The sequence below is a fragment of the Xyrauchen texanus genome, chromosome 6 (assembly GCF_025860055.1).
Source record: "Xyrauchen texanus isolate HMW12.3.18 chromosome 6, RBS_HiC_50CHRs, whole genome shotgun sequence".
Classification (NCBI taxonomy): Eukaryota; Metazoa; Chordata; class Actinopteri; order Cypriniformes; family Catostomidae; genus Xyrauchen; species Xyrauchen texanus.
Genome location: NC_068281.1, coordinates 22,154,284 through 22,174,461, shown reverse-complemented (window position 1 = coordinate 22,174,461; position 20,178 = coordinate 22,154,284). Strand labels below are relative to the sequence as shown.

General features: G+C 37.9%; 1 protein-coding gene across 3 annotated transcripts in view; it reads left to right on the top strand.

Annotated features, from left to right (window-relative positions):
- The window catches only part of LOC127644774 (sickle tail protein homolog), a 36,764-nt gene that overhangs the window by 8,415 nt on the left and 8,171 nt on the right, over positions 1-20,178 (top strand). For all 3 annotated transcript variants that reach the window (XM_052128151.1, XM_052128149.1, XM_052128150.1), the window contains exons 3-13: positions 1,197-1,395; positions 2,196-2,289; positions 10,389-11,185; positions 11,882-11,983; positions 12,111-12,145; positions 12,382-12,548; positions 12,766-12,941; positions 16,508-16,644; positions 16,760-16,907; positions 17,740-18,184; positions 18,471-18,699. In XM_052128151.1, the coding sequence (XP_051984111.1) occupies positions 1,197-1,395; positions 2,196-2,289; positions 10,389-11,185; positions 11,882-11,983; positions 12,111-12,145; positions 12,382-12,548; positions 12,766-12,941; positions 16,508-16,644; positions 16,760-16,907; positions 17,740-18,184; positions 18,471-18,699 (2,529 nt within the window). The remainder of the gene's footprint in view (positions 1-1,196; positions 1,396-2,195; positions 2,290-10,388; positions 11,186-11,881; positions 11,984-12,110; positions 12,146-12,381; positions 12,549-12,765; positions 12,942-16,507; positions 16,645-16,759; positions 16,908-17,739; positions 18,185-18,470; positions 18,700-20,178) is intronic.

Here is a 20,178-nt window from a genome sequence, read left to right as displayed (position 1 = left end):
ACTTGCCCTCATAGACAAAGAGGTTTAAGGTATAACCAGGTGGTTTTATTTTTCATCAACTATTTAGCCCACATCTTGCTTTTGATGCAAACATCCAGTGTCATCACTGCTCAATAACAAAAACAGAATTAGACATGTACTTCCAAACTCACACACTATGTCTCTGTGAAAACAAAATAATAGGGATTGGGGCCGATTGCCATCTGAAACATAAGCTACTGGTGTGAACGTGTGCTAAGAGAATTCAAAAGAACTAGTGTTGGAGCTGCCTGAACTCACAGTTGGTTTATGTCTCAAATAGAAATGAGGCCAAATAAACTATTTTATCTATTCCTTTTGGAACAAATGCACATCTTAGCACAAATGAACACACTTACTATTTACCAATTAGAATGAGTGTATCGGCTCTGTGTCCCTCTTCTCCTGGCACCTCTGGAAGCAGCTACAGGCAGGGTTGGGGAGTAACGGAATACATGTAACGGGAATATGTATTTAAATTACAAAAACTTTATTCCACTACAGTTCAAATTTAAATCATTGGTAATTAGAATACAGTTACATTCAAAAAGTATTTTGATTACTGAAGAGATTACTTAGCATTTTATTGTCATTTGTTTCATTTAATCCTTTCAGATGGAAAATATTTATACATATAAATGATGCGATCCAAAGTGCATTTGAATAGCGGTGAAACACTTTCTTGTGATGTGTTACATTCATACGGGCAGACAGAGAAGTAAGTTTGAAGTTTGGAGCAGAAGAAATAGAAATAAACCTTGTGTAAATTATTATGCTATTTCTAGCCATTTTACATGCACATGTTACCAGGCATGATCATACATTTTTATCAAGAAAATTCACGTTAGGTCATAATTTCTATTTTCTAGTAAGACCTTTGATATCAGGGCAAAAATCATATTCTTGATAATCATTTTTGTATTGTTTTCATGTAAAAATATATATTAAAATTAATTATTAATTAATTTACATGTACAGTATGTTACATAACATGGGTTCAACAAAAGTGATAAAGGAAAAAGAAAATCATTTCTTAACAAAGACAATTAAAGCAACAAATGGATAAATGCAGTTACACTAGAGAGGGAAAATGGGACAATAATAATAAATCAAACAAAATAAATGAAGATCTGAGAACATATTATGCTAGCAGTGAACTAAAATTTTGTTTTTCTTAGGTGTACTTTACCTGCAATATGGAGAAGAGACAAAACAGATCCGAATGCCCAACAAGGTTACGAGTGCAGACACCATCAGGGCCCTGTTTATCAGTGCCTTCCCCCAGCACCTCAACATGAAGACCCTGGAGTCTCCAAGTGTGTCCATATACATCAAAGATGACATGAGGAATATGTATTATGAGTTGACTGACGTCAGGTGTGTTTTTCAGCAGTCTTGCACAATACAATCTCTTGTCATTATATGATTTAGCGGCAAGGGTGCTTGGCCTGTTTGTCACAGTGCATTTGCAGTGCAATGTAAAGCAGGCCCTCAACTAGACAAGAAACATGCATTAAGGATTCATGATAAATTGCAGATCACATTCTTGAGTGCCCAGAATATGCTAATTAAATACGGTTGACCTTATAAAAACATCCCAAGCATAATATCCCAAGCATATGTTTCATGCAACATATGGAGCATACAGTTTATGATATAGACAACCCTTTCATGTGCAGTTGATTCAGTGCGGTTAGCTTACTTTTGCTTTTTTTTTACTTTTTAACTTTTTTCTGCAGAAAATTGTAGGGAGTGTTTGTTTATGAGTACGCACAGCCTGTTTGTTGACTCCCTTTTCCACACCCTATTCAGCGCTGGCAATGGCAAGACAGTGTGATCCATCTCTTTCTGTATGTGTGTGTGTGTTATTTTGCTCAGACTGGGTTTGGTTTCTGAACATGCTTTAGAATTACAAGACAGGAGCTTTTGTTGACATGCTTCTAACTCTTCTGTCGAAGTTTGAGGCAGTGAACTTGGATTTTTATTTTTTTTATGCTCTATGAACACAACCACACTTTGCATTCTTTCCCAAATAAATGTCTACAGTATACAGTATCTTAGATATAATCTAACTAGGGTTTGAAAAAGCCTCAAAGTTGAGATATAGTCGTCAAATTGTTTAACCTCCTTCAATCCAGCTGGCACAATGTAAGATCCATTTCTTGTTTTCTTAACAGGAACATCACACCACAATCTTGCCTGAAGGTGTATCACAAAGATCCAGCCCAGGCCTTCAGTCACAACGCAAGAGCAAAGAATGGAGATATTAGGGTGAGTAAAGGATATGTGCTGTAATTTCTCTTTGTGTGTGTCAAAAAACCTCTTTTCGTCAAAAAAAAAGTGCTTCTATTAACAATGTATGTAGCTGGTGTTTACAGGCAAGGATGTTAAGGTTAAGGTTCTTCATCTGTTCTTGGGAGCATAGAATTTAAAGTGAACACTTGCCACACCCATTCATGTTGCGTGGGGGCCCACTGATTGGATGTTTCACCACACCTGTCAGGATAGACACTGCTACAATTATAATGATTTGTGTTAACCTTCAGCAAAGCTTCTCATTTGCTTACCTCTGCAGTTGATTTTATGTTTAGTTTTTTGGCTTAATGGCACAGTGCAGTCGTTTTTGCTGCATAGATGGCTACAGTACATTGTTGTGATTTCTCTGTCAGGAATGTAGATATTGCAGAATGATGCCATTGTCTCTATAGACTAATGAACCTATGAATACAAATAAATTAAATAATGCAAACAAGAACAATTCCTTAATTATTTAACAAATGGCATCTGGATTTGGATAATGAATTTTATTAAACCCATGCTCCATACATCTTGCATTCTATTCAAACCCATCTGCAGAAACTTCTTAAGGAAATGCTTGCTATGAATCCCCAAAGTGTTGTGTGTGTGTGTGCGTGTGTATTTATCACTTTGTGGGGACCAAATGTCCCCATAAGGATCGTAAAACCAGAAATTTTTGCCCTTGTGGGGACATTTTGTCGTTCCCCATGAGGAAAACAGCTTATAAATCATACTAAATTATGTTTTTTGAAAATGTAAAAATTCAGAAATTTTTCTGTGAGTGTTAGGGTTAGGTTTAGGGGATAGAATATAAAGTTTGTACAGTATAAAAACCATTATGTCTATGGAAAGTCCCCATAAAACATGGAAACACTACGTGTGCGTGTGTGTGTGTGTGTGTGTGTGTGAGCGTGTATTTATCACTTTGTGGGGACCAAATGTCCCCATAAGGATAGTAAAACCCGAAATTTTTGACCTTGTGGGGACATTTTGTCGGTCCCCATGAGGAAAACAGCTTATAAATCATACTAAATTATGTTTTTTGAAAAGGTAAAAATGCAGAAAGTTTTCTGTGAGGGTTAGGTTTAGGGGTAGGGGATAGAATATAAAGTTTGTACAGTATAAAAACCATTATGTCTATGGAAAGTTCCCATAAAACATGGAAACACAACGTGTGTGTGTGTGTAAGATATTGACCCTACAACCATATACATTAGGATTTTACACTAAAATTCAAATTCAAAAGAAACTTTATTTCGGCAATGGAACACAAGAGGACACAATTTGAAGGATGTTAAAACTGCTGTGTTTTTTTAATACAATGAAAGTGAATGGAGGCTGTCGGTCCCTAACATTCTGCCTAAAATCTCCTTGTGTGTTCCACAGAAGAATCTGAAACAGGTTTGGAACAAATTAAAAGGCGAGTAAATCATGTCAGAATGTTCAATTATGGGGAAATGGTCCCTCTTATTAAATACCGTGATAAGCTACTGGATCTAAAATATGGCACATGGTAGCTTTTAAATGCATGCAAAGAACATACAGTATGGTGGTGGTGGCGTAGTGGCTAAAGCACAGGGCTGTTAATCAGATGGTCCCTGGTTCTAACCCCATGGCCACCACCATTGTGTCCTTGAGCAAGGCACTTAACTCCAGGTTGTTCAAGGGGGATTGTCCCTGTAATAATTGCACTGTAAGTCGCTTTGGATAAAAGCGTCTGCTAAATGTAAAGGTAATGTAGTATAAATCAATTACAATGTGATCATTTATATAAAAATGTTCAGCCAGAAGGCTACAATGTTTGGTGCAATTTGCTATAATTTGTAAGCATTTCTGGAGAAGACTGCTTTGTCTCCAGCTATCTTATCACTGTTTCTAGTCCAGCAAACCATAATGGATTGTTAAGAGCATAATTCAAAGCCAGGGATGAAATTTAGTTGGGTGTAGAGAAGAACTGAGATCAAGTCATGAGACTAGCAGAGCTCCAGACACTATCTGGAGTAAAGGAAGTAGCCTCTGACCTTGAAGCTATCTGCTTTCATGAGACTGCTGAAGGAAACCGCTCCTGTTTGCACCACAACACCACCCACACTGCAAGCAGCCTGCTATTTAGTGGGGCTTCTGCTGCCTATTTAACCAGCCCTAGTGTGGAAAACTGCTGTATGGGTGGGTTGGAGCGGTCATTCTGATTCCAGAATGTTAGTTTAAAGAATTTAAACATCTTAAGCAATGTTTGTTGAACGTAATGGGTTGAACTTAGGAAAGTAAAAAACTGCAATATTTTTAAATTGACTTGTCAGTGGTTTGTTGACCTTAGTCAATCTTAAATGTGCACTCAGTAGTAATGTAGTTTGTCACCTTGTGGTATAGATTCAGCGTCACAAGATCAAAAGTTCTAGTTATCAATATAATTGTAGAAATGTGCCATTTACTGTCATCCATAATATCATTTATTCAGCGAGTCAAAGTGTCCAATGACGGGGGAGTATAGAGACTTGGCCAATATTCAGCTGGTCATTTGATCTCAACATGGCAGTATGTTGTGGCAGTTCCAAGGCAGAACTACTGCAAATTATATTCAAAAATACTGAAATTGCTGAAGGAACCGTGTCATTTTTTTGGTGCCTCTTCGACACTTTTGGACTAATGCAAACATTATAATGTATAACCTAATGTAACCTTGGGCTAAATATAAAACAAAACCAACTACACCACCTGGGTTACTGCTCCACCCAGGAAAGTATAAAACAAAACACAAAATACCCCAAAAAGAATCAAACCCAAAAGGATTACAAAAATAGGAAGGACCCTGCTGGTTCGGAGGGCGTCAAAGACAGAGACGTGACTTCCAAAAGTTTACAAAGTTTATTTTGCACAGGAAACACTCATTTTACAACATTAAACGTCCTAAAAATAGATCTCATATACAGTTTACCAATTAAATACCCACAGTTGATAAAAGACCGTAATTAATCCACTTTAGCCGAATAGACAAACCACACAATCAGTGAACAAAAAGTTATTGCCAGTGAAAAATAAAGCACGATCAAAAGAAAACAAACACTCCTCTTGCTAAGCCTCAATATCACAGGTCAGATAAATCACATGCGGACATACCATGGCAAACAATTTTAATACCAAATAAAAAAGAAAAGATTACATAAACATCAGAACAGACATGATATTTAACATCACAATTAATAATATTTAAGATCTTTCAGGCTGCTTTTACGGACCAAACTACTCGCATGTTTAGTGTACTTTAATAGTCCATATAAAACACGCAGGTCCAATAATTCAACAACCTTCATACAGACCGATTAGAGCAGAAGCCGTGAAAGAGCTCGATCACTGCAACAGTTCGAAACCGCAAACGTCCACTCACTGCAGCCAGCCGTGCAAACAGGACAAAACGCAACACCAATGAGTATAAAGCTTATGAAGAAAACAGCAGCTAGCGCTCTGGACCACACCTACAATAATAAAATAACAGCACAAATAGTGCATCAATTTCACAATATTTCCCCCCCCTCATAGAATATGAGAAAACCCCAATAAATTGTCTTACCTCATAGGTGAAAGATAGATTACAGTGCGCTTTATGCAACCTGCGCTCGCCACTTCACGCACACACACCTCTCTAATGACAACACATATTTAGACTATAATCTACAACTGAAAAAGAGCAATAAGTCAAACGACTCACCAGGGAATAGCCACAGGAACTATCACCATATAGCCCTCTGTTACACGCAGCACGGAGAAGAATGACAACAATGCATTTAAACCAACTCTTTATAAAGCCACCGGGACCCAACGAACCTCCTTAATTGAGCCACACAGGTGTGCTCAATGTCGCGCCGTGGCTCAATGCCAGTAGGTGTATCTTCCCATTAAGAAACTACTTCTGAGCTAAGAGTCAAAAACAACTTAGAAACACTCAACCTGTCACACTAACAATCATACACTTGAACAAGTGTTTAGATGTCTTAACAGGGTGAAAAGTGAGTATTAATGAACTGATAATCTTCAGTTCAAAGTGTGAAAAGGCCACTAGTGTTTATTTCACCATGAAACTGCAACAATATGTACAATGAGACACAAAAATCTTTCTGCCAAAATGTAGGTATAGTAACGTGATTCTACAGAATTAGACCAGGGTGCAAAGAGCTCTATGTAATTAGGATGGTTTTGGGTTGTGTCTAACTGGCATGATTAGATGCTTTTCTTAGCTCTATATAATGTGGGCATAAAGCGCTGCCCTTCAATATCATAACAGATATTCAACAAATAAATAGGCTAATTAACTATAAACTTATTTCACAAAACTATCATAGTCTTCACAAAAATCTGATTATGCATAATAACAGGAACATTGCTGATATCATGCCATTTGAAGTTCAAAAATAATTCTTGATAGGTGCTTTGATGGCTATAATGGCAGTGCTTTAAATGGGATGAGCAACTTCGAAGAGGAATTTAGTGTGCTGACAGCCTAGCAATTACTGATAGCATGCTAAGGCACAACACGCAGTCAACCTGTTTAAACCCTCTGCAAAAATGTGTGTCTCTATTCATTCCCTTTAAAACACTGCAGCTAAACTATTAAAGTAAATAAATCTAGATAAACTAGTCAACCTTTCTAATCAACTAGTAGGTTGTTGGACTACTAGTTAACTAGTCGACCATCCTGGAATCCACAGTCTAGTCATATATGCCTATAGTTCAGTTATGCATCTCTATGTGGTGCAAGAAGAACCAATTGGCTCGCTCAGTTATGACGTGTTAAGTCAATCAGCTCACATGTTGTAAACTGTTTGATCCTCTGACTTGTTATCGGGTAGCCAATCAACTCTTTCTCTCTCTTTGACTAACATTTAAATGGCTCAGTTTTGCAGATAAGCTGGTTTCTTTGCAGCACGCTGCAAGAGTTTTTCTCTGAAACCTACTTCCACCCCAGCTCCACCTGCCTAGGTCTGCTATATGGGGATTGTTTGTAATGTCTCTTTGTGCAGCAGCATGTCTTGCGTTTGCCTATGTGTGCTGCAGCAGCACCATGTCCACATGGTAACTCAGTATTTATGTGTATTTTCTAGCAGTAGCAAGTCTTTGTACTTGCTTTGCAGCAGCAGCAATGGCAGACTTAGTCTGTCAAGACGAATGTACTATCAATATTTCATACCCACATTAACATGCTAAATCTTTTTGAGAATTGCCATGCCTTCATCCTGTGTTTTCTCCTGGAGGCTGTGCATTTTACAAGTTGAAGTGTCTTTCCATGTTTTCCATTTTCCTGGTATACACAGCTAGCTTGCCTATACCAGCCACTAACATATTATCTCAACACAGTGTGATGGCACATGTGTCATGTTTGTGTTTATGGGATGTGAGACCTGCATAAGGGATTCAACCTGTGACCCTACAGTAATTTAACTTGCACAGCAGTAAGCCCTTAAAACAGTGCACTCTTCCCAAATGATTTGGTATTGTGAAACCTTATAAACCAAATGTCAGATTAGTGAGATGATAGGAACCAGAAAAACAATTGGATGTGTAGAACAGGTCCTCTGAGAGTGTGCGAAAGCAAGCATGCACGAACACGTTTGTTGATGCGATTTACTTGTTTTGAAGGGCTAAAATGTTCATGCTTGATATACTGGCCTTCCATATTAGCTGTTTATTTGTTCTTTAAATGTATTGAAAGTTGAACAAATAATTATACAAATAATTTATAGACTTGTGTACAATGGTTCTTTTATGAATTGGTCCTGCATTCCCAGGTGCTTCACATCACTTCTGACATGTTAATGAGCTAACGGTCACACAAGCATTTACATAGCAACCAAAAACACTACAAACACACATTTATGTGTTCAAATGTTTTGAAAATGTAATCTTTTTAATAGAGTTCTTTATTTACTCATTGAAAGAAGACACCTTTTGCGCTTATATAATGTAATAATCAAAAGAGGGCTGCACCTGTTTAAACATGCCTGACTTTGCATGTATCATCCCACTTGAGAACTTGGTCTATTCCTTCTATAGCCTTCTATAGTCTATTCCTTCTATAAGACTTATCTGTTAGAAACTTTTACAGAAGCAACTTGTTTATTCAATTCATTTAGTTGACACAGTTTTCAGTACATTTAATTTACCAAGTGCTCTTGTATTAAGTGGAATGTCGGGGACACTACTTTTGAAGCTTCAAGCAACTCACAATTATAAGTAGTTAAAAGTCAAGCTACTCTTTTGGAGAAAAGAAAAAGTAGTTGCAATACAAACAAAAAGTAGCTACATTGAATCTTCTTAAAGGTGCACAATTGTTTTAAATATATTAATATCGCATGATATAATGTATAATTTAAGCACACATTTAGAGGTGTTTTTAAATTTTTTTTAAACTTATAGATTTATTTAAACAGATACATTTTCCCTAAATACAACTTTATAAAATAGAGTGGAAAATGAACTTCTGAGCAGGGGCTTAAATATATGAATGACATAATGCACTAAATTGAATCAAACTTCCCACCATATGAGAAAGAGAACAGTTTAGGCAAGTGTGTTTATTTTAATCATCATTTTAATACGTAATTTAAAAAGTGATGTAACGTTTTGTCAGATTGCACCACTACTTGTTGAAAAATGGGTATGCTTACTGGAAAAACTATTCTGTCACTCTACTGAACAATTTAGTTAGGTTAGTAGCATTGCTACATTTAGCTGAGTTACTCCTCATCCCTGATTAAGTGCACAAATGCAAATGAATATGTTCTAAAAACCTGGTCTGAAAACAAGACCAGTCTGGAGAATATTTTTTGTATTTGGGCAAATGCAGAGGGTGTTGTTCTACTCTGAATGGGGGATAATTCACCTGCACACACACACTGTCTGTGCGCTTTATTACTGCACGCTTAAGCATGACCCTCTGTACAAAGACAGGCCTGGGCAGGGCTATTGTCTGTGCTTTTCCTCAGGTTCAATATTTCATACAGATCTCTTAACTTTCCTTAACATAAATCATATCAACACAGAAATACAACTCAATTCTGTTTCTAGTTTCCTGCCTTCTCTTGGAAGGTTTGGAAGGTCTAAATGCTGGAAATATCTTTTAATCTTCTTTTTCATGGCAAATATGTATTAAAAGGTTCAATCCTTTTCAGATCTAATGACTTGTTTACACCTCTGCTTCATTGAGTTGTTTAAACCTGTGCTTTTCCACAGTAAACACAACAGGTTTTTTCAGCATTCAATTGAGGTTTTCGGTATTCCATAAAACTGTCGCAGAACCATGCTTTGTATAAACTTGTGTTATAGTTTGTACAGGAATCTAGTACTGGGTGATATAGCTAACATTAATATTTGGTATTTTTCAGCTTTTAAGCAATATTCAATACCTTAATATACAGTATAATTACTCTGAAATGCCTTTAAAGTGTGGTTTTTTTTTTGACAACAGTCATTGTTGCCAATTAGATTAAAAATGTTTAATGCAATAACTAAAATGCAGTATAATCCAGTTAAAAATAATGAAGGCTTGTTTTTCCACACAGTTTTGGACTAAATTAACACAAGACAGAATGATATTTAAGTTTTAAGTTATATGGACCAATATACATAGTAAAAAGCAATATTTTCCTACATATTCCGAAATGTTGTAGTAAACTATATGGAATAATGCCACAGAAGGACTTAATTGAACATTTATTGGTGATTATGCAAATTAGTTATTGAATCCGAGTTTTAAATCAATTCTCTTAAATTATGATGATGCAAACGTCTGGAATTGTTGAATCACAGTTTTGATTTGAGTCACTTAAACAGAAAATAATAGAACTTATCAACTCTTTTAAAACACGTCTGTCTCAACACTCCCATACTCACAAGTCACGATGACTATAGTGAAACTAATCTAATAACATAACCTAGGAAACTTTATGGCCAAATTAAAATCATGGCAATATTCCAATTTTACTTAATTTTATATCAGCAGCAATATCACCACAAATATAAAGTGAATCTTAATACTTTGCCCAGCATTAGTGTCATATGCTTTTTCTGTCTATCTCTAGATCACAAGAGAGAGACTTTATAGCAGTCGACAGCAACCAGGAGGCCAAAGCCCAGTGCATACTCTTCCAGGACCCCACAGTCCCATCCACACAATCCAAGGCTCCATGTCTCCACCTACACCTCGTTCAATGCCCTCCTCTCCATCCAGGATGCCCTACAGTCATTCTGTTTCCATGATGGGTGGTGCTACCTTACCTAGGGATCATCTGTCCAGTGTTCCCCCATGTCGCTCCATCACACCTTGCTCCAGTGCCATCCTGGAGCGGCGCGATGTAAAACCGGATGATGATCTGAGCAGCAAAATTGTTCCTCTGTATGAAGACCATTACGCTCCATCTGAGGCCAGGCTCAGTATTGCTTCTTCTCATGGCAGCCATACTGGAGATGTCCCGGATGGGGTGGCATATATTCAGCATCGCTCTTCTATCAAGTCTACTGGCACTTACACAGAGGGTCAGGACCAGCAGCACACCCTCTACAGACAGAAATCTCGCAAGTACAGCGAAAGTCAGCTCACCTCCATGGGCTCCAAATCTCTGCCTGCTTCCCCGCACAGGGTCAATGAGGTCAGAATGATTGACATGCACCCAGGCCAGAACTCCCACATTTCCTCACAGGGAGTTGCAGTGGAGAGGGGGTCACCTGTTAAAAGGTCTTTCCGCAAGGACAGTAACGGAACCATGGAGGTGGTGACCAGGGTGAGAAGCAACATGTCCTCTCCTGTTTTTGCGGACCTCCCAACCGGACATGGAGAGAGGCCATTTCATGGACACGTGTCAGCTGGAGATCCTCAGGCGTAAGAGTGAAAATTACTTTTTAAATTCAATGCAGATTGTTAGAGCAGTGTCCTAGTGGTTGGCACACATTTTCTAGACACATTGAGCCTTGGTGCTCATGTGGGAGACACAGGTTTGAATATGTCCTTTCTCTAATGTTCTTTCCAAAAAAGTTGCAAAAATGAAAAAAAAAAAGCCTTGCAGTTTAGACTTGGATGTATTGTAGACTTGAAAGCATTCTGTGGTTACCAACTCAATTGTGCAGCTTATCTCAAAGACCGTAGTGGCAAATCCAAGCAGGTTCAGCTAACTGAAATCAATAGATATTTAAGTTTCAATGGTTTTAATATATTTAGGAAACAGTGGTAAATACTTAACCACTTTCCTTTCATATGATTTTGCTGTTGTTTGCTCAAACAGTGCATAAGTAATCGAAGGCTTATGAAAAACAGAATAATCATGTTCAAATAATCAAAACAAGTAAGTGAAGTGTAACAGAGAGGTGGACAGGGGTTCTGTATTTAAATAATTATATACCAATAATTAAGTACTAAGTGCCTTGAAGATTAGAGAAAGGCAAAATATTGCCCTGCTGTTACCCATAATTAGATCCCCATCTTGGTGGACTGCAAACATTATCATTATGGTGTTTATTTAATTGTTGTAGCTTTTATTCTCCAGTAGATTTATATAGTGTTGTGGACTGTGTTTTGCAGTGAAAGAATAAAAGCAATGGAGCAGCAGATATCCAGTCTTACTGGACTTGTTCAAAATGCTCTTTTCAAGGGGACGAATACAAGTGTCAAAGAGACCTCCAGGTAATATCATCACCACCAGAAGATTTTAGACCTTTATAGTTCTTTATATTTTAAGAGTATCAAGATTTTTTTAACTCATTACTTAAAGATGATGTAACTTTCTGTTGTTGTGGTTTTTTAACTATAGTGAGAGAGTTCCTGCTCATAACATAAATAATGGAGGTCAGTATACAATCAGTTATTGAAATTACTCTGCTGTGCAAAATAATAGACCAACATAAATAATTTTTTTTAATTTTAGTATAATTTCAATACATCACTTTATCCCTTCACCCCATTCTTGCTTCTATACATCATGCTTAATTTAATGCAGTTACCACATATGTAGCTCCATGGTATTTACCCAGTGTTTTAAATGTTTATCTGAGCAATGTCTTGAAAACTGTTATTTTCTCCAGGAGTCTGTGCTGTAGCGTCATCTAAAAACCCAGCTATGCTGATAGACATCCCTTCAACACAGGTTCAGACCCCTTCCAGAGACCCTGCTGTATGGTCCATCCTCTCCACCTTCAGGAGAAACATCTCTGACCTAAGACTGCAACTCCACCAACTCAAACAGATGCAGGTATACAGTATATTAACTTCTAAATGAAAATAGAGTAAGATCTGTCCAATGCATCTCTTATAGTGGTTCTCAGCTGCCCACTAGGGGGCCTCAGTAAACTTCCAATGGGGTAGCAAGATGATATTTGTTGTATAAATAAAATATTATTATTATTGTGAAATGTATGCAGTAGCTCAAATGTCAAGTTTGTTGAAAGAGATTTGCTTTGGATATACAGCTGCACAACCAGGAGGCCATGCGGCAGATGCTGCAACAGGCAGAGCAGGAGATCTCTGGAAAAGCTTCAGACACTCTCTTGCACCTTGAAGACCCTGTACATAGACAAAGAATCCAGGTGGATGAAGAAAGGCACAGATATTTGGGAATGGAGGAGAGTGTTCTCATTCAGCTCGGGTAAGAAAACAGGCCATCATACATCTTTTGTGACTAGTGTGCTACTACTCTCTCTCTCTTCTCTCTATCTTTCCTAGCATTTGTCCTGCATAGGTGCTGGGTCCGTTTCGTGATACATATATTTGATCTGGCACAAGTTTTAAGCCAGATGCCCTCCCTAACACAACCCCCAGTGGCTGGGGTACTCTCACATATACGGGCAAGTTAGAGTCTCCAATTCACACTGCATGTTTTTTTGACTTGTGGGGGAAACCAGAGCACCTGGAGGAAACCCACACAGACATGGGGAGAACATGCAAACTCCACACAGAAAGGCCCTCGTTGAGCCAGGACTCAAACTCAGGACCTTCTTGCTGTGAGGTGACAGTGCTAACCACTGAGCCACTGTACCGCAACAGATTGCTCATCTGTCGAGAATGTGAGACAGCTGTAGAAAAAGACTGAATGGGAAAATCGCAACCATGATTAGCTGCTGCAAATGAGCCAGATTTGATGCTGATTAACTTCTCATGTCTAATCAATGCTAAATTGTCCCTGATCTCTGCTAATTAGTTACAATACCAGGTCTCCAGTCAATGCAAAACACAGGCTTTAATAAACAAAGATCAGTGTTGGGTTTTAAAAGATGTGAACAAAGGGGATTTTTACATCATTAGTGTTGGAAATGACAAATTATTAAAAGCTTAAAAATCATTTTTCATTTCTGTAGTGAATATATATTTTTGTATCTGCTTAAAACCTTCCATTGGCTAGATACTGCTCTTTTGTAGAGTAGAGCATCATTGTAAAAACTGAAAACCTGCAATTGTTACCTTATGTAGGTTTTTCTGCCTGATCTTACCTTTAAAAATTGTTTAGTGGTGCAACATAATGTATTCAGGTTGATTCAGTGGTGTTAAATAATATTTTTAATTTGAATAAAACCATTTAATTTAGACGTTACCACACAAAGCACATTTTTAGATTAACGTTTTTTTAAACTTTCAGGTTTAACGCAAACAAAAGTGAGCAATGATTTAAAAAAATTGGTCAAAGTGGTACACATGTCGGTCTAAATAATTAATCAGTATTTTTTTAAATCCTTACCGAGTAATCACAAACAATATTGAAAGATTATGAAAATATTTTTCAAAAATTGTAGGAACCCTGTTGTTCTGAGGCCCATTTTGTAGTTTTAAAGTAAAACTAATCATGCCTTTCTTGGGTGGAGTTGTGTACGATTTTATAAAATGACGCATTGAATAAGCTACTGTCCCAACCTGTCTCAGAAGAATAAGGCTTGTGAAAGTTTCTCTGGGTTTGAAATTTACTGTACACAATGCATTCTCATTGTACTACTGGAGAAATATAAGTAGGATTACTTCAAAAAGGTAGGGGTGTTAAGTCACAATCACAAAACATAAAAGCATTTTTGTGTACAGTAGTCACAGTGACTAAGATCTGTCAATTCATACATGTACTAAAAACCAAGAAAAAATGGTGTACCCATCTCAAGATAGACAGTGCCACAGTGAGATTGATAACAAAAATCATGACTTGACTTTCTGCATGGGAAAACCTTTAGGACACCCCTCAAGTAAATCTTAGAAAAAGGAGCCATTTCCCACTGAGACAGGACTAAACTATAATCTCAGAGCATGTGTACCAGCATGTAGATACCTGCATGGCTGCCCCTGCTACAGGATTTATTTATTTGCTGGTAAAACCCAGTCATGATGACCAGCTTCTATAATTCTGAAAAAAGTTATGAACTATTTCAACAGGAAACAAGTCAGAGAAACTGAGAAAGGCCAGGGTTATTATGATCCTCCGTAGGTATTTGGCTGAGGGCAGACTGATGTTGCCAGCTGCAATCTTTTGCTTGCTCATACAGCCAAACTACTCTGTATGTCAACTGTCAGTTAACAAACAGGCCTAAAGCATGTCAAACAGGTTTTTTTTTTTTTTTGCTCTGAATGCTGAAAATATAAAGTATACTGTGGGGTTCATAAGTCTGAGACCACATTGAAAATCTGAGATTCAAAATCTAATTTAAACCTGAAAATAAACAGTATTAGGATTTTGAAAATGTTTAAACAAAGAAACATTGTGCAATGAAATAAAATTCTGCACTATTCCTACGTCACTAATAAAACAAGCAAATTTGTGACATTGACCATGTTCTTTCTTGCTCACACTGAAGCAGATTTAGAACATTGTTTAGAACATTCTCAAATCGTACTGGGTACATATTGCATGCTGTGTGCAAGCCAAAAGACTGACATACCAACCACTAGGTAATTCTGAAATTCATGTAATCTTTTTAATTCAACTTTTCACTCAAATTGTTATGCTGATAATATATACTGTTGAGCCAAAACATGACCACCTGCCTAATATGTTGTTGGTCCTCCGCGTGCCACCAAAACAGCACAGATCCACCAAGGCATGGGCTCTACAAAACCCTGAAGGTGTCATGTGGTATCTGGCACAAAGAAATTAGCAGCAGATCCTTCAAGTCCTGTAAGTTGCAAGGTGGAGCTACCGTGGATCGGACTTGTTGGTCCAGCACATCCCACAGATGCTCAATCAGATTGAGATATGGGGAATTTGGAGGCCAGGGTAACATCTTGAACTCTTCATCATGAAGGGGGGTACTGTACCTGTTCTGCAACTATGTTTAGGTAGGTGGCACGTGCCAAATTGACATCCACATGAATGGCCAGACCCAGGGTTTCCAAGCAGAACATTGCCCAGAGCAACACACTCCCTGAACCAGCTTGTCATCTTCCCACAGTGCATCCTTGCACTATCACTTCCTCACGTAAATGGTGCACACGTACAGTACACGTCCACATGATGTAAAAGAAAACGGGACTTATCGGACCATGTTATCTACTTCCACAGCTCCAAGGTCTAGTTCCGACACTCGCGTGCCCATTGTAGGCGCTTTCGATGGTGGACATGGGTACTCTGACCGGTCTGTCGCTACGCAGCCCCATATGCAGTAGGGTACGATGCACTGTGTGTTGTGACACATTCCTACTGTAACTATCATTACAATTCTTTGACTTGTGCCACAGACCATCTGTTGGTTCGGACCAGACAGGATAGCTTTCATTGCCCTCACGTATTGAAGAGCCTTGGGTGCCCAACAACCTGTCAAAAGTTTGTGGTTTGTCCCTCCTCGGACCACTGTCGGTAGGTTCTCACCACTGGTGACCAGGAGCACCCCACAAGCCTTGCCATTTCATAGATGCTTTGACCCAGTTGTTTGGCCATAACAATTTGGCCCTTGTCAGAGTTGCTCAGGTCTGTACACCTGCCCATTTCTCCTGCATCCAACACATTGACTATGATAACTGATTGTTTCTTTTACCATCTAATCTAACCAGACCTTGACATGTGCCCTTGTTAGGAGATGACCAACAATATTCCCTTCACCTGTGAGTGGTCATTGTGTTTTGGCTGATCAGTGACATTTATAATAGACCCCACTGTATATTCTATAATTACATTCTTGCTATTGGAGTTATGGATGTCATACTGAGGACATGCTGACATGTCCTCTCGTAACAATGTTGCAGAGAGCTGGAGAACTATATGGAGAAGCTCAAGCAAGAATCCACCTCTGCCACAAGCCAAAGGCCAATCAATCTGAAGGATGTGGAGGAAGGGGCAGTCAATCTAAGTAAAGTAGGAGAAGCTTTGGCTGCTCTCAAAGGTATACATAAATACGTTTCTCTGCTTGCAGAGCCATCTTGAATGTTTATACAATATCTGAGTAATTTTTTGGTAGATCTTTCTATTGTGTAACAATTGCGCATCTGGAACTACAGGAGAGTTCCCAGCCCTGCAGATGAAAATGCATGCAGTGTTGCGGGTGGAGGTGGAAGCTGTGCGCTTCCTGAAGGATGATCCTCACAAGATGGACGGCATGCTGAAGAGAGTCAAAGCTCTGACTGATACTCTCAGTGGACTGAGAAGGTGAAACACCAACAATCTTTTGTCTCATGCATCATTAGCAATACCAAAGGATCTAGTTGTTAAAGCAATAGTTCATTCAAAAATGAACACTTTCTTGACATTTACTAAACCTTATGTCATTCCAAACCCAATGTCTTCTGTGCAACACACAAATTTAGATGTTAGACTCAGTTACCATTAATTTTCATTGCATTAATTGAATTTTTTTTTCATAAAATGAAAGTGAATGATGACTGAAGCTAAGATTCTACCTAACATTTTTATGTACCACAGAAGAAAGTCATATGGGTTTGGAACATGAGAGAGAGTAAATTATGAATGTTTTTGAGTGAACTATCACTTCAAGAGCATTTTATATCTGGCTGCTACCTCAATAACTGCTATGTCCATAGAACACTATTTCATTGTATGTTATGTTTACATTTGGCATTTTTAGAAAGTGTCATCTTTATGCACTACTCAGATTACAAATGTGTACTAGTCGGCGCTGCACTGTCTCTTACTGTGCCTATTATCCTGTTCCTTTTAGTAATTTATTGTATTGTCCCGTACTTTTTTTGCACGCGTTTGCATGTGCACTTTATGTAGAAATGTTATTTAGTCTGTTTAGTCTCATGTGGTTCTGTGTTTGTCCTATGATGTTTTTATGTAGCACCATGGTCCTGGAGGAACGTTGTCTCGTTTTGCTGTGTACTGTACTAACTGTATATGGTTGAACGACAATAAAAACCACTTGACTTGACTTGACTTTAAGTGTTGTAAGTTCAATTCTTTTTTAATAATCTTTACATGGGGTAAGTTTGTATGTGTTATTTTTCTTTGTTTTGTGCAGATATGCTACTGAGAGCCACAGCCATGCTTCTGACTCAGTCCCTGTGAAGGCAGTAAATACTGATTCATTTACCTTTGTGGAGGAGTCTCGTTCTAGCCAACATGTTTGTGATTCCCGCACCCCACAACCTAGATCACCTGCCAAAATTAGCTGCTCAGACCCCACGCCCTCATCTCCTGGCACTGTGCACCGTGTTCAAACAGCTCCTGTCAACACACACCACCCCACCCCCCCACTCACACCCACCCACAACAGGGACTCCCCGACTGTGGCGAAGGTCAGCCCCTGCAGTAGAGAAAACAGTCCTGCCCTGCACAAGAGAGCAGCTCTGAAGGGCCAGGACGCCCCAATGGCAAATACTGCCATCAGCACAACTGGATCACCCACACCTCTACTGCAAGTGGAGGAGATCACTGTCAACACAAGCAGGCCCAGGCCTGAAGAGGTGTGGCTCAACTGCGCCTTTCAATTTTGATTTAATTAAGATTCGTGCATTGGCACTGACACAATCATTTTATGGTTATTTGTAATTATAATTATCAACAGGGAAGTTAACTTCCTCTTGATTGAATCTACAATCTAGTAATTGTTTGCAACAAACTGATTGCTTGATAAAAGCCATCAGTCATTTCAGTCATAGTCGTAAAAAAAAAAGGTCATCATGAATTATATAACAAAGGAGTGCTTCTGATGTGTGAAACAACTTCAGACTTCTGTGGGGCTCTGCACAGGTTTTAGAAAGCAAAGCAGAGGAGGATGAGGGCACAACCAGGATGGTTCACTCTGGTGGCACAGAAGTGGAAAAAGAAATGGATAGGATCCTTCAGCAAACCCAGGCCAGCCTTATGGAGGCCATACCTAACTTGGAGTTGAGCCATCAGGTGGACAACCCCCCCTCCAAACCACCCAACATCCTGCCAGAAGAGGTGGACCCTCCAATTCCTATTCCTCCAGTCCCTGGTATGTCTGCTCTGCAAAAATATTTTTTTTACCTAGTATTTCTGTCTTGCTTTTGAGTAGGAATGTCTAATTGTTCTTAAAACAGGATATGTTTACTTGAGAAGTAAAATGACAAAAGATAAAAAGAAATCAAACAGGGTTTTTCAAGATTTTTGGTTAAAAGATGAAAACAACTTTTTGCCTGTAGGGTTAGAAAAATAAACGTATTTTCCATTTAAAGGGATCATGTCATGAGGAATACAATTTTGGTTGATCTTTTTACATAAGAGGTTATTGTACTATAAAAGCTTACTGTAAGTTTCAGAACTCAAAACTTTCTCCTCTCTGCAACAAAATAATTTGTTGAAAGCAAGCTTCCAAAGACTCGTTCTCTACTTTCTCCACATTGTGATGGCACACTGTGGTAGACATTTTCATCTGACCACTTCCACAACAACACATCATATATATATATATATATATATATATATATATATATATATATATATATATACGCACACTAATGTTCAAAAGTTTAGCTTTAACTTACTCATTCTTTTCACAATTTAGAATAATAGTAAAGTCATCACAACTATGTAATAATAGATATGGAAATATGGGAATTATTTTTGACTAAAGAAAATACAAAATAAATTAAAACTCTGTTACTGTTATATTTTAGTATCTTCAAAGTGACAACCCTTTGCCTAGATTTTGCAGACATATACTCTTAACATTTTCTCAACCAACTTCTTGAGGTATCACCCTGGGATGCTTTTTATACAGTATTGAAGTAGTTCATATCTACTTTTGTAATTAAATGTATTAATATGTTGGCACAATTATATTTTTGTCTACAAAACTGTTGCAATTTAAATGTTCAACAATTGCAAACATTAAGCCTATGCCTTCAGAACAAAAGGTTTTTAAGATCATGAGAAACTTTTCAGGCAAGTGACCCCAAAATTATATATATATATATATATATATATATATATATATATATATATATATATATATATATATATATATATATATATATATACACACACACACACACACACATACACTACCATTCAAAAGTTTGATATATATATATATATACGTGAAGGAGGGAACAAAGCAAATTTATTCATACACATGATTTATTCTCCCGGACGAAATACCCAACCGGTAGAGAATGCACAAATGAAGAAGGTTCTTTGCCAGAGAGATGATCATGTTGCCCCTCACAACTGTAGTAAAGCCATCTTTCAAAAGTTGAACATTACACAATTTAATTGCACTTAATATTTTTCCAGTTTCATTTGAATTTTTAGTTAAAAATAAATAAAGTTTGAAATCAAGATGTCTTGCTTTATAGTGTAGGCTTAACCCTGAACCTGCTTAATGAAAAGTACCCCATAGTACCACCTAGCGTACAACCAGCTGTAATACCGTTGTTCGTCGGTTTCCTGTGGAGGCTTTTTTTTTTCAATCAAAACTTGGTCGACCAAGACT